Here is a 13137-nt window from a genome sequence, read left to right as displayed (position 1 = left end):
AGGTTCCTTCATGTTAAACTGTAACTCTCAGCCTCAAATGCTATATGAAATTAATTACTATCTCCTTTATTCAGCTAGTATGTCTATGTAGTTAAGTTATCTTCAAAATAATATCCTTCTTATTCCAAAAAACTAAATTTTTCTATCATGTCTTATAAATAAATTTCACATACAAAAGTACAGGCTTCATAATGCTGCTTCTCATTCACAAAATGAGAAAGTATAAAATCTCTAGGATCACTTCCAGCACATCTTAAGTCAAAGATTGTAATCTAGAAGTAAATAAAAGTAAAGCCTATTTTATAACTGACTTTCAAAAAATTTTGCTATACTTTATCAAATCACTAATAAGACACCTTTCAAAATTTTAGAACAATTTTGTTCTGTTTGTATGTACAATTTTAGATTCTAATGAAATAAATATTTGGTGCTATTCTGTATATTGATATACCTCATCAAAATTTATGTCCACTCACAAAAAATTATACCTCTTATTCTGGCGAAATCTTTAAAGCACCTCTTGGAACTCTTTAATACATTGGCTTTAATAATTTCCCATCTAGATCACATTTTTTAACACAACAGCAATAGTTGTCACATCAGAGGTACGCAAGTAGTAAACTATTTATTAATGGATTAATGAGTCATACTTAGATGTAATATCTCACAGTGCTTCACATATCCGGTAGTCAGTACATAGATGCTGATTGGTAACTTGGTAAATTAAGGGATTCAGAGATTGCCAGTGTGTAGAGAGTCCTGTGTGCTTCCTTTTGAAATAGTTAGGATGTTTTCTCTAGAAAAATTGGCTGTTAAGAGGGTTTTGTTTGTCTTTAAATGTTAGCAATGAACAAGAATGAAAAATTATTCTAGATGACAACGTAGTACTTCTATCAAATTTACCATCAAAAACAGTGTATTTCCTGATTTTTTACCTTCTTTTTCTCCTATTCCTTCTAGGGTTATCTCTTTCAGCTTTCAGGGGACTTTTAAAATGGAAAGACTATGATAGGGATTATCATGATTAGATTCTCTTATCATCACTTACCTCACAATTTTTTCTAGTGACAGAAGTGATTCTGGCTAAGGAGCCCCAAGCCAATCTCACACAGATCCAGGTATGTTGGGCTTTGACAATCCTACTTCTGCCTGCTCCACATGAGACAAAATGCTGGTGAAACTCACTTTGAATAAAGTTTTCATGAAAAATTGCTGAAAAATTTCATGAAACTCACTTCGAATAAACTTTTCATGAAACATTTCATAAAACTTCACCAAACAACGGCAAAGTCTGTGATAATTCGTAAGTTATTTCGCCATACACATAAAATAGAATAGCCACTGAATCTTAAAGGCAGTAGTAGGAAAGACACTTGATGAACAGCAGGACTACATAGCTCATTTTGATGCAGAGTAGTCTGGAGAGGCAATATAACATCCAGATTGGTGTTCAATAGAAATATAGTAAGAGCAACATGTGTAATTTTTAATTAATTTTTTTCATGTGATAATGTAATTTTAGATATTCTATAGCCACATTAAAATATTAAAAAGAAACTAGTAAAACTAATTTCAATATTTTCTTTAAGCAAATATATTAAAAATAAAATGTTCTTGCTACAAAAACACATGTGAGGTAATAGATATAATTAACTAGATGGTGAAATCTTTTCACAATATATACATATATCAAATCACCATGATGTACATTTTAAATATCTTACAAACTTATTTGTCAGTTATACCTCAATAAAGCTGAATAAATTCAAATATTATTCATTGTGTAATCAATATAAAATATTAATGAAATGTTTTAATTTTTTGTACTAAGCCTTCAGAATCTGGTAGCACATCTTAATTCCAATGCTAAATTTGCAGTGGTGAAAGTGAAATTTAATCCTACTAAAACAGTTATGTTTACAGAAAAAATTTTAAACTGTTAAAGTTTTTCTAAAAATAATGTAATTAATTAAAAATTCAGTCTCTCAGCCATATTAGCCACATTTAAAGTGTTGAATAGCTACATAAGACTAGTAGTTACCTTACTGGTCAGTACAGATCTAGATAATTCAGGACAAGAAGAAAAGGTCTCTGGAAATTCAAAGGGAAATAAAAAGATCAGAACTGTCTAGATAATTCTGAGCGTGCATGCGGAAACCAAGAAAGAGGAAGTATTCCCTCGTTGTGGCCTAGAAAGTGAATAAACCACAGTATGAATAGCTTATGCAAGGATAACTATGATTTATCAATTACCATTGAACTAAACACCATCTTTACACATTCATTTCCAAACAGGACTTCCTAAATTCACTCATTCTGTTATTAAAAATATTATTATAGTCCCCAAGGAAACCTGAGTTATCATTCCAGATTTCTCTCAGTTTATGATATCTGTCTTTCTATCATCTATTTATCTATTTCTGTCTCTAATGGGGCACTAAGTAATATTCCTCCCTCAATTTGAAAGCATCTTTAATACTGTTCCTTCCTTTGCTTTCCACAGGTACCACTCTAGTCCAGGTTTCATGTTTCATCATATTACACCTGAACTGCTATAAAAGCATTCTTGCTTATATTCCTATTTTAGTTTCGACCACCTAATTCACATTGTTGATCTCCATTACATTAACCTTTCTAAGGCATCATTTTCATGATGACTCCTGTATTAAAACATATTCACTGGCTTTCATCTGTGCCCAGAATAAACTTATTATTCTGCTTTTTTCACCTCTCAGCGATTTCATTACCAAATTAAACTTCCCATTTCTGTTCTCAAATTGTTTAATGTATATTTTTCTATCTCATCTCATCAACTATGATTTCCTTAAAGATCAGAGTTGCATATGCCTCTTGTTACAGAACCTTCAATATGTTATGTTGTATTTTGCACAATAATGCTTAATAAATGTTTGTTAATTTGAAATACAGTGGAGTCTCCAGATAACAAGTTGCCTTCTCATATGTTTCCTGGATAAAAACACTGTTTTGTTACAGAGAGAAATAAACTTCATAATCTATCCATGTTTCACTCCTTGCTACTTAAGCATTATGTTATATTAATCATACTAATTGGTAAAAATGTCAAAGCCAATATATTTTTAACTGATGATCAGCATGATTAACAGATCCTCCAGAAACATAATTCTTTTTCTGCCATGATGTTTTCTGTTTTCCATTGGCAAGATTTTTTTATAAACCAATGACTAAGGAGAAACAGAAGGGAAACAAATTAAAACGCACACCATTATTCAAAAGGAGTGATGGCAACTTTATGCCACCACCAACAGATTTTAAACTCCTTACCTTGAAAGTATGAAGCGGTTTATCATTTTTCTAGAAAATGGTGTTGAAAGAGAAATCATTTGAACAAATTTGTTCAATGAAACTCTGTGAGCCGAAAAACAAATAAAAGCTTTTATCTTTGATAAACATAACATCTGTTCCTTGAAAATCCAGTGATGAGTAGGAAAAGATATATATTTTTTTATTGGAAGTTGGTTGAAGGAATTAAAAAAATGAAGTCACAGTATTAAATTCTCTTCATGTTTAAATATTTTATTTGATGTTTGCTACTTGTATGTTCATTTCAATCCTTGACACATGTGAAAAAAAGTGTGGTCTATTTAAGAGGTCTTAATGAATGACAATTACTTTTGAAATGCACTTTATGAATACAAATATCTCCAAAGCAAAGAAAGAAGCCAATTGAATGAGTGGATACAATGAAATTCTAAGCATTTTTCTGGTTTATAAAAGTATGCCTACTTTGTTTTTCACTAAATGAATACAATCACTTAAAAATATATATGTGTGTATGTGTGTTTATATACCCCCCAATACACAGAGCAGAAACATTTCAAAGTTGTCAAGTTTTAGTGCACTACCAGAGTGTTACAATAACTGTCATCCACATTCACATGCAAACATTACTGCACTTTTACACTAAAGCAAATAAGAGAATATTCGTTAGCAGAACTCCTTGCCAAAACTTACAAAATGGAAATAATGAAACAGAAACCTGCTTCTCATCTCAACAGGTTAGAAAATAACCTCTTATATCATGAGTCATATATGCACAGTATTATTTGAGATCAGAAAATAACTTTTTACTATACTTACAGAACTGCAGTGTACACTCAACAAATGTTATCATTGTAAGAAAATGAGCCCTGAGAAGATCTAAGGGATAATGGCAGGAAGATATCTTATCCATTAAAAAATTAAAAAAGAAAGGCATGGCAAGGACTGGAATGCACATTCAGGAGAGTAGAGTGGGGAGAAAGTAAACAGAAACAGAAAACAAAGTGGAAAACAGCAGCTAGTTATGACACAAGAATGAATCATGAAAGTTAGCTGGGTGGGAATGGAGAGGTGAAAATAATTTATCTTCTTTGTTTTCAGCTATGTATCAAACTGTCAGTCATTAGCCAAAGCCCATTTGGAATGTGAGTTGTCTAAATTGTCATATGAGTCATAGCACAGACTTTGTCAAAAGGGATGTTTTGAACAACAAATAAGGTATCAGTTGTGAATATATTCCACGAAATTCAAAATGCTATACTCATATAAGACAGCTACATAATATTCAGATTCAGTCTTTCTTCCCAACTCTGGAAAGTGCAAACAATGAGATCTCCACAACACAGAGAGGAGGCAACCTTCTCTGCTCCATCACCAGAGTTTCATTGCAAAAACAGGCTCTACAATCACAGCAAAGTCTGACTTTGGAAGCAGAGCAAAAATGGTAACAGATTTAATAGAAAGGAATACAGCTATAACCATGAGCCATGTCTCCACTCCAGACATTTCCCCACAGTAATTCCTGGTGGGTGGAAATTATTCAGTGGAGGAAGTAGAGAGATTCCCTGTCCTGTTTCATTCACTCTATACCTCATAACATTATTGCCTGAACATAAACAGGATTGAAATATCCCAATTTCTCCCTTAGAGCAGGAAGGACTGAGAGGATAAGAAGATTATATAAATTCATGAAAATATGCCAAAGCACCTAATATTTACCCTTACGTATTAAAAACTGGAAAAGAAGAAAAATCTAAGGTGTGTTAGCTATGTGTATGCATTGCTATGACCATTCTATAGATAGGAAACTGAAGCTTAGTGAGGCTAATTTATTCAAGGCCACTTACCCAACACAAATTTGACCCTGGGCCTGATTCATGTCAAAATCCTGGCTGGCAATTTCTACAACAAAGCCTCCCATCATCAAGAAGTCAGGAAGATAAACAGTGAGAACAGCTAACACATTTTTTGCTATCTCTTTGTTGTTGTTGTTGTTAGTGTATCATAATTAAAGAAATATTTTTGGCATTGAATACTTCTATTAAACTTGTATAAATATCTTAACTAGTTTCTATCTTCACTAATAGAAACTCTACAAGAACCATTCATGATATCAGAAGCATTGGTAATCATGAATTAATGCATTGATCAGCAGCAGCTGTGAATATTAGAAAGAGAGAAAAACAGACAGTATGAGCCACTGAAAAAAGAATGCAACACAACCTATGAAACATTCCTGATCCAAAAATGGTATTTCTAATTTGATCAAGTCTCTAGCTCAAACTACCAAATTAAGGAAACACAAGGTAGAGAAATTTAACACCATAGGGATATAAAAACCAAAACTTAAGAATGTAGCAAATGCTACATGTGAAAGAACCTAAATTCTTCAATGAATAAAATTGAAAGGAAAGAAAGAGACAAAAGTTAAACAGAGTAAAAGGACACTTAAGAGACTTACTGGGATCCTACTTATTAAAAATATTAAAATAAGCATCATTTAGGAGACAATTTTAAGTTGGAACCCTGAGTGGATATTTTTTGTTGTTAAGGATCAGTTACCTTTAAGTATGAAAATGAAATGTAGCTTCTTCTGAAAGAACCCATAACTTACAAAACTACATACTGAGTATGGTTGAAATGATGTGATGCATAGTATTCCAAAATAATACTGGAAGAGGGTGAGAGTAGAGATTAGATAAATAAGTGTTTATAAACTGATAATAGTTGAAGTTGGGTAACAAGTACATGGATTTCATTATGCAATTATGTATATGTTTATGCACCTTTGCAAAATAAGCTCATGAAATAACATCACTTAAAAAAACCTAATTTTTTTTCAGTATTATCAAGGATCAGAGAGCTGAAAGGACTTTAAAAACAATCTATACAAACCACGCCATTTTATAAGCAAGGAAGTTAAGGCTCAATTAGGTTAAGTGGCTCGCTCGGGGTCACGCAACTTGTCAGTTCCAGGCTCAAGATCAGAATTTAAATCTCCAAACTCGTAGCCCAGGACTCTGCTCTTTTTTAAAACCTAAAAGAAATGACTGCATTTAAACAGTTAGTCCAGAACATCTTTAACATTGAGTGTAATTAGTAAGAGTAAGCCGTGCGGCGAGGAATGAATAGGGTTAGTTCATACCAAAAATGAGCTGCCAGTCCCTGTGATAAGATCTGCTTCTTTCTGAGAACCATGGTTTCCTGCTTGATTGGAGAATCCAAACTGGGTTTCTTCCTCCTGTCCAAAGAAGTCAGTATCAGGATGTACACTCCATTCTGCTTTGGTTGGCGTCAGTAGTTCTGAGACACTGTTTTCACAAAGTGTGCTCGAAAGAGTCAGAGCATCTGTGTCCACTGTTAGCTTACTGCTGGGGGTCAAAGCTTGGGTCTCTTGACCAGAGTTTTTCATAGCCAAGGAGCCCAGGGATCCCACTGGCTCCACACTTAGACTTGAGACATCATCCATATCTGAGGCGCTCTGCTGAAAACCATAGGCTGTCGTTCCAAAAAAGAGAGAGGTATCCAGGCTTTGAGGAAGGTCACTGGTGGCCATCAGGGCCCGAGGATCCACAGCCTGCCCCAAGGAATTATTATTGTTATCAGGGAGATTCGCTGCCAGAGTTGAACTCACAGAAGCCACATCAATAGTCAAGATTCCAGAGTTCACCAGTGCCGTATCCAGCACCGCAGAACTATTGCCAGGCACATCAGAGAAGAGAGACACTAGCTCTGCATCACTGAAATCACTCTGTGCCTGGCTAGTGAGTTCACTGCTGGGTGTAAGAGAATTTGCAGCTTCTAGTTGAGCTAGGAGATCCTGGCCGAAGTTGTGTCTTTTGGCCATGTGGGTCTTCATGCTGTGCTTGGATGTGAAGAGTTTATTACAAGTGGAGACTGGGCAACGGCTTTTCCAAGTGTCCACATCCTGCAAGTGTTTCTTGGAGTGAATGTAGAGGCTACTGCGAGCGGAGAACCTGGCGCAGCAGCCTTCAACGGGACACACAAAAGGTTTTGTGCCCAGGTGAGTTATGCTGTGGCCTTTCAGATGTTCAGCCCTTGTGAAAGATTTCCCACAGCCTTCCACAGGGCACATGAACCTCCGGTCGTCGTCGTGCTTCCTTTTGTGCCTTAAGAGTTTGGACATGCTGGTGAAGTTCCAGCCACAGCCGTCGAAGTCACAAAGGAAAGGTCTCTCACCAGTGTGGCTCCGCAGGTGAATTTTCAGCCTACAGGCCTTGTCGTACTGCTTGCTGCAGCCAGGAAATGAGCAGGAAAAAAGTTCCTGTTCCCTGAAGTGGGCGCGGTTATGGGAAAACAGGGCGCTCACTGTGATAAACGTCTTCTTGCAGCCAGAAAACGCGCATTGGTAGGGCCTCTCAGGCTCGAAGTGGCTGCGCTGGTGGGCGCTGAGTTTGGCCTGCGTGGGGAAGCTCTCCTCGCATACCTCGCACTTGAACGAGTTCTCCTGCTCATGACCCTTCATGTGCGCCTTGAGGTTATACACGGTGGTGAAGCTCTTGCCACAGCCCTCTGCCGGGCAGCCAAAGGGCCGCAGTTTGTCGTGCGACTGCAGGTGCCTCTTGAGCTTGTACGAGGTGGTGAAAGTCCAGCCGCAGCCGCTCAAGGGGCACTTGAAGGGCCGCTGGCCCTGGCTGCTGCTGTGTGTCAGCAGGTGCACCTTCAGCTGGTGCTTCTTGGCGAAGGTTTGTCCGCACTGCGCCTCAGGACACAGGTACAGCACCACGCCTGGGCCCGGGCACAGCAGCCCACGGGGGCTCTCGGCGGCGGCCGGGCCCTCCGCCTCCTCCTCCTCCGGTGCCGGGGCCGGTGCGAGTTCGGCCGACTCGGCCAGCAGGAGGTCGGGCGGCAGCTCGGGGCAGTCGCCAGACTGCGCGGTGTGCAGGACCGCTGCTTGCGGGGCGATCAGACCCCCAGGCTGCAGGGCAGGCCCGACCCCAGGCTCCCAGGCTGGCGGCGGGGGCGTGGCCAGGGTGAGGACGCCGTTCTCAAAGCGCAAGAGCAGGTTTTCGTTGTGGATGGTGATGGTGCCTGCGAAGGCCGCAGCGGGGCCCAGGCATGGGACTGGAATCGGTATAGGGACCGAGGCTCCAGCCGGGGCCGGAGCCGGGGCTGGGGCAGGCACCGCGGACAGGCAGCGGGGGCCCCGAGCAGGGCGGCCCGCTGGGTTCCCGCCACTCTCGCCCGCCTGGAGCCATGGGACCGGCTCGGCCGCCTCCCTGCGTACAGGACCCGCGGCCTGGCCAGTGTCCTTGATCTCAACGTAGCCACCCACCGGGTCCAACAGTACCAGGAAGAAGTCGTCGTCGTCGTCGTCGTCGTCACCGGCGCCGCCGACGCCGCCGCCGCTGCCGCCGCCGCCGCCGCTGCCGCCGCCGCCCGTGTGATCAGGCCTTGGCGCCAAAGGGCTCGGGCCCGGGCCCCGTGAGGCCGCGCGGGCCTCCTGGCACCGCCGCCCGGGCCCGCCATCTTGGGGTCCCCGGAGCAGCAGGAGGCGGCGTGTGGGGGCCTGGCCAGCCTGCGGGTCAGGGCCTCCGTGGTCCCGGCCGCCGCCCTGTCGTGCCCCACGAGCCGGGAACAGCCTTGGGCTTTCCATCTCCGCATCCGTGAGGCTCCGCTGGAACCAGAGCCGCGACGGAGGCGCAACCCCGCCCCCTGCCGCGGCCCGAACGCGTTCCTGAAAGGAAAAAAAAAAAAGTGCAATGCGCAGAAACTGGCCCTATCAGATATTAAAACGTGTTGAACGCCAGAGTGATTTGAATATTCTGGTACTGGTTCTCTAGAACAGAACAGAAAGCCCAGAGGCAGAGTCTGGCATGCACAAGTAAGTCCCGCAGTTAATAGGAATAGGATATCAAAGAGTTCTTCCCAGTTTATTAGGTAAGATGGTGTTGGAATACCTAGGTATCTATCTGCTAAGTGCAATTTAAATCCGTACCTTACTTTATGTGCCCAAATAAACACACACCCCAGTCCTTCCCTATGCTAAGCATGGTGCTTAGTACTTTTCATGTGTTAAAAATTGTTTACTGGCTGGCTGGCTGGCCGGATTGATAGATGAGCGAAAATTCCTGAGAATTCACTCTGCGTCAGCATTAAACCACCATAGTGCTAGCAATCCCTATTAAAAACGATGTATTTTTCTTTCCCCTTTTCCTTCCATATCCAGAATCGTCTTGAGCAAGGTCCTCAGGAGAATTCGTCACAGAGTTAAATTTTTCGCCCTCCTGATGCAGAGATTAGAATGAGTAAGAGGTGGGGCCAAAACAGATTAGCACTGCTCAGCCAAAAGATGCAAAGCCTGGAGCATGAAGTAATTTATATTGAAATCTGGAAAACCCAACCCATTCCTGGGTTCTCCCTATACAATGCATCTTCCAACATTGGTTACGCCATGGTAAATTTCATGTCCAATCTCACAGCACAATGAGGACATTCCCCCAGTTTACTTTAGATTCTCCAGCACGTGGAGGTCTCTGGGCAGGAATAACAGTTAAACGTGATAAGGTTAAACCTGAAGTCACTGCAATGGACTCCCCTGAGAAAAATGCACAGATGACCATATCCAACAGCCCAGGCGTGCCTGCTTGGCTTGCATTTAAGTGTGGTGGCCCAGTTTCACTGTAATGGATTTGGCCTGTGATGCCTAATGCTCTTATTAATGATGCTGATGATCCTCCAATCTGCCTGTCATCAGTGAGTTGGGAATTGGTATAAATGTAGAGTGAAATATCTAGCAAGAAAACTGTTTACGGTGATTGACTAGATTATGAAGTACCTCCAGTATTTTTTTAATTTAAATATACTTGATAATACAATATTCTACTGGTTGCAAGTATACAGCGTAGTGGTTCGACAATTATGTACCTTATTAAATGCTCAACCCCAACTACTGTAGTTGCTATCTGTTGACATAGAATGGTATTACAGAATTATTGCCTACATTCTCTATGCTGTTCTTTCATCCCCACGAATAATTTATATTATAATTGAGATTTTGTACTTCCTTATCCCCTTCAGCTATTTCACCTACCCACCCCAACCCCTCCCCCATGTTAGCCACCAGTCACTTCTCAGTATCCTTGATCTATTTCTGTTTCATTCACTGGTTTTGTTTTGTTTTGTTCTTAAATTCCACATATAAGTGAAATCATATGGTATTTGTCTTTCTCTGCCTGGCTTATGTCACTTAGCACAATACCCTCTAGGTCCATTCATGTTGTGGAAAATGGCAAAATTTTCTTCCTTTTTCATGGCTGACTAGTATTCCATTGTATAAATGTACCACTTCTTTATCCATTCGTCTATTGATGATTGGACACTTTGGTTGCTTCCATATATTGACTATTGTAAATAATGGGGCACTAAACATAGGAGCGCATGTATCTTTTTGGATCATATATTTTGCTTTCTTTGGGTAAATTCCTAGAAGTGGAATTACTGCGTCATGTGATATTTCTGTTTTTTGTTTTTTAAGGAGCCTCCGTACTGCTTTCCACAGTGGCTGAATCAATTTACACTCCCACCAACACTGTAGGAGGGTTCCATTTTCTCCACATCCTCACCAACACTTGTTATTTCTTGTCTTTTGGATAGTAGCCATTCTGACTGGTGTGAGGTGATACCTTATTGTGGTTTTGATGTATATTTTCCTTGTGATTAGTGCTGTGGAGCATCCTTTCATGTGCCTGTTGGCTATCTGTATGTCTTCTTTGGAAAAGTGTCTATTCAGGACCTCTGCGCAGTTTGTAATTGGATTATCTGGGTTTTTTAGTGTAGATTTGAATGAGTTCTTTATATATTCTGGATATTATCCCCTTATCAAATACATCATTGGCAAATATAGTCTCCCATACAGTAGGTTGCCTTTTGGTTTTATTGATGGTCTTCTTTGCTGTACAGAAGCCTTTTAGTTTGATGTAGTCCCACTTGTTCATTTTTGTTTTTGTTTCCCTTGCCCGGGGAAACTTATCCAGAAAAATATTACTCATGCTGATGTTCAAGAGATTCCTGCCCATGTTTTCTTCTAAGAGTCTTATGGTTTCATGTGTTACATTTAGGTCTTCAATCCATTTAGAGTTTACTTTTCTGTATGGTGTTAGACAGTAATCCAGTTTCATTCTCTTGCATGTAGCTGTCCAGTTTTCCCAACACCATTTATCGAACGGACAGTCTTTTTCCTACTGTATATTCTTGCCTCCTTTGTCATATATTAATTGACTATATATGCGTGGGTTTATTTCTAGGTTGTCTTCTGTTCCATTGCTTTATGTGCTTATTCTTGTGCCAGAACCACTCTATTTTACTCACTGTAGCTTTGAGGCGTAGATTGAGATCACGGAGCATGATACCCCCAGCTTTGTTCTTCTTTCTCAATATTGCTTTGGCTGTTCTGGTTCTTTTTTGGTTCCACATAAATTTTAGCATTATTTTCAGGGTACCTATAGTATCAGTAATCCCTGCTTTCCCCATCTTTTTGTGATAATGGACACTTGGTGATTCTCGATTAGAAGATCAAGTTTGTCATCCATAACAATTCAAACCTCATCCAAATGGGTACCTCACATATTTTTCTTTCTATTACACTTTTTGGGGGAAGCATTTTTTTTCAAATCTGAGATATAAAGAACTGCACAACACATATCTGCCAGGTTTAGATAAGCAAGCGCCCATGTAACCAGGACCAAGGTCAAGAAAGAGGCATTGCCAGCCTTCCAGAATACAGCCACGGTAGTCCTTCCAATCACGACCCACATGCTCCCCTATGGATATAGTCATTATCCTGACTCTGTGATAATTATTTCAGTGCTTTTTCGTTAGAGCTTTACCACCATTTTTTGTTATACATCCCTAACAATAGAGTTGATATGAAGTTATACAAATGGAATCATACTGCATGCCTCCTTTTATGACTTGCTTCTTTCACTCTGTGTCATATTTATTTGAGTAACTCATCCATGTTGTTCATGGTGGTGGTAGCGGTAGATCCTATTCCAGTGATCTGGAATAGCAAAGTGATTATGATATGATTATACCATTCTACAGTGTACGGACACTAGGTTTGTTTCTAATTTTTGACTATTGTTATGAACAATGCTGCAATGAACATAGTTGGACATTCCTCATAGTCTCTTGGGTATACACCCAAGAACAGAATCCCTGGGCCATAGGGTTTGCAAATCTTCAGCTTTTCTAGACGATGCCAAATTGTTATCTGTAGTGGTTGTACCAGTTTACAGTCCCGCCAGTAGCACAGAGAGTTCCTGCTGCTACACATTTTCACCTACGCAAGGTATTGCCAGAATTTAATTTCTTCTTTTTACTATTGCAATTACTATTACATTATTTACAATTAAGGTTTTGCACATTCTCATGTTTATGAGTCTTTTGGATTTTCTCTTCTGTGAAAGGTCTGTTCAAGTCCAACTCTTTCAACCATTTTTCTATTTTTCTCTTCTATCTTGTACTTACTGATTTAAGAACTTCTTTATATGTATGAAATGACAGTCCACTGGTGGTTGTATATGTGGCCAAAATGTTCCCTTGCTCTGTTGTTTGTATTTTCACTTGCTTTATGTTGTGCTTTGTGAACAGATCTTAATTATAATGTAGTCAAACCTATCATTCTTTTCCTTATGGTTAGTGCTTTTCTGTTTTAAGAAATTTGTCCCTGCCCTGGGACCATGAAAGTATTCTCCTGTTGCCTTCTAAAGTATTTATAGTTTTGCATTTCGCAGTTAGGTCTTAATCCACCTGCAAGTGACATTTGTGCTGAGTAGAGTTCCATTATTTTACATGTGGGTATTCGATTGTCTC

At 39.9% G+C, this 13137-nt stretch overlaps 1 protein-coding gene across 1 annotated transcript; it reads right to left on the bottom strand.

The window, feature by feature from the left end:
- Positions 1-3400: 3400 nt before the first annotated feature.
- LOC118922771 (zinc finger X-linked protein ZXDB) lies at positions 3401-10367 on the bottom strand. The gene has a single exon (XM_036905895.2). It carries the CDS (start codon positions 8915-8917, stop codon positions 6440-6442), a length of 2478 nt encoding a protein of 825 aa, XP_036761790.2. The 5' UTR covers positions 8918-10367; the 3' UTR covers positions 3401-6439.
- Between the last annotated feature and the right edge of the window lie 2770 nt (positions 10368-13137).

The sequence above is a fragment of the Manis pentadactyla genome, chromosome X (genome assembly GCF_030020395.1).
Source record: "Manis pentadactyla isolate mManPen7 chromosome X, mManPen7.hap1, whole genome shotgun sequence".
Lineage (NCBI taxonomy): Eukaryota > Metazoa > Chordata > Mammalia > Pholidota > Manidae > Manis > Manis pentadactyla.
The sequence above is the reverse complement of the archived record's forward strand: the minus strand, read 5'-3'. Positions and strand labels throughout refer to the sequence as shown.

Coding starts and splice junctions, on each gene's coding strand:
- LOC118922771 (XM_036905895.2), bottom strand. CDS start 8,917: ATGGAAAGCCCAAGGCTGTTCCCGGCTCGTGGGGCACGACAGGGCGGC.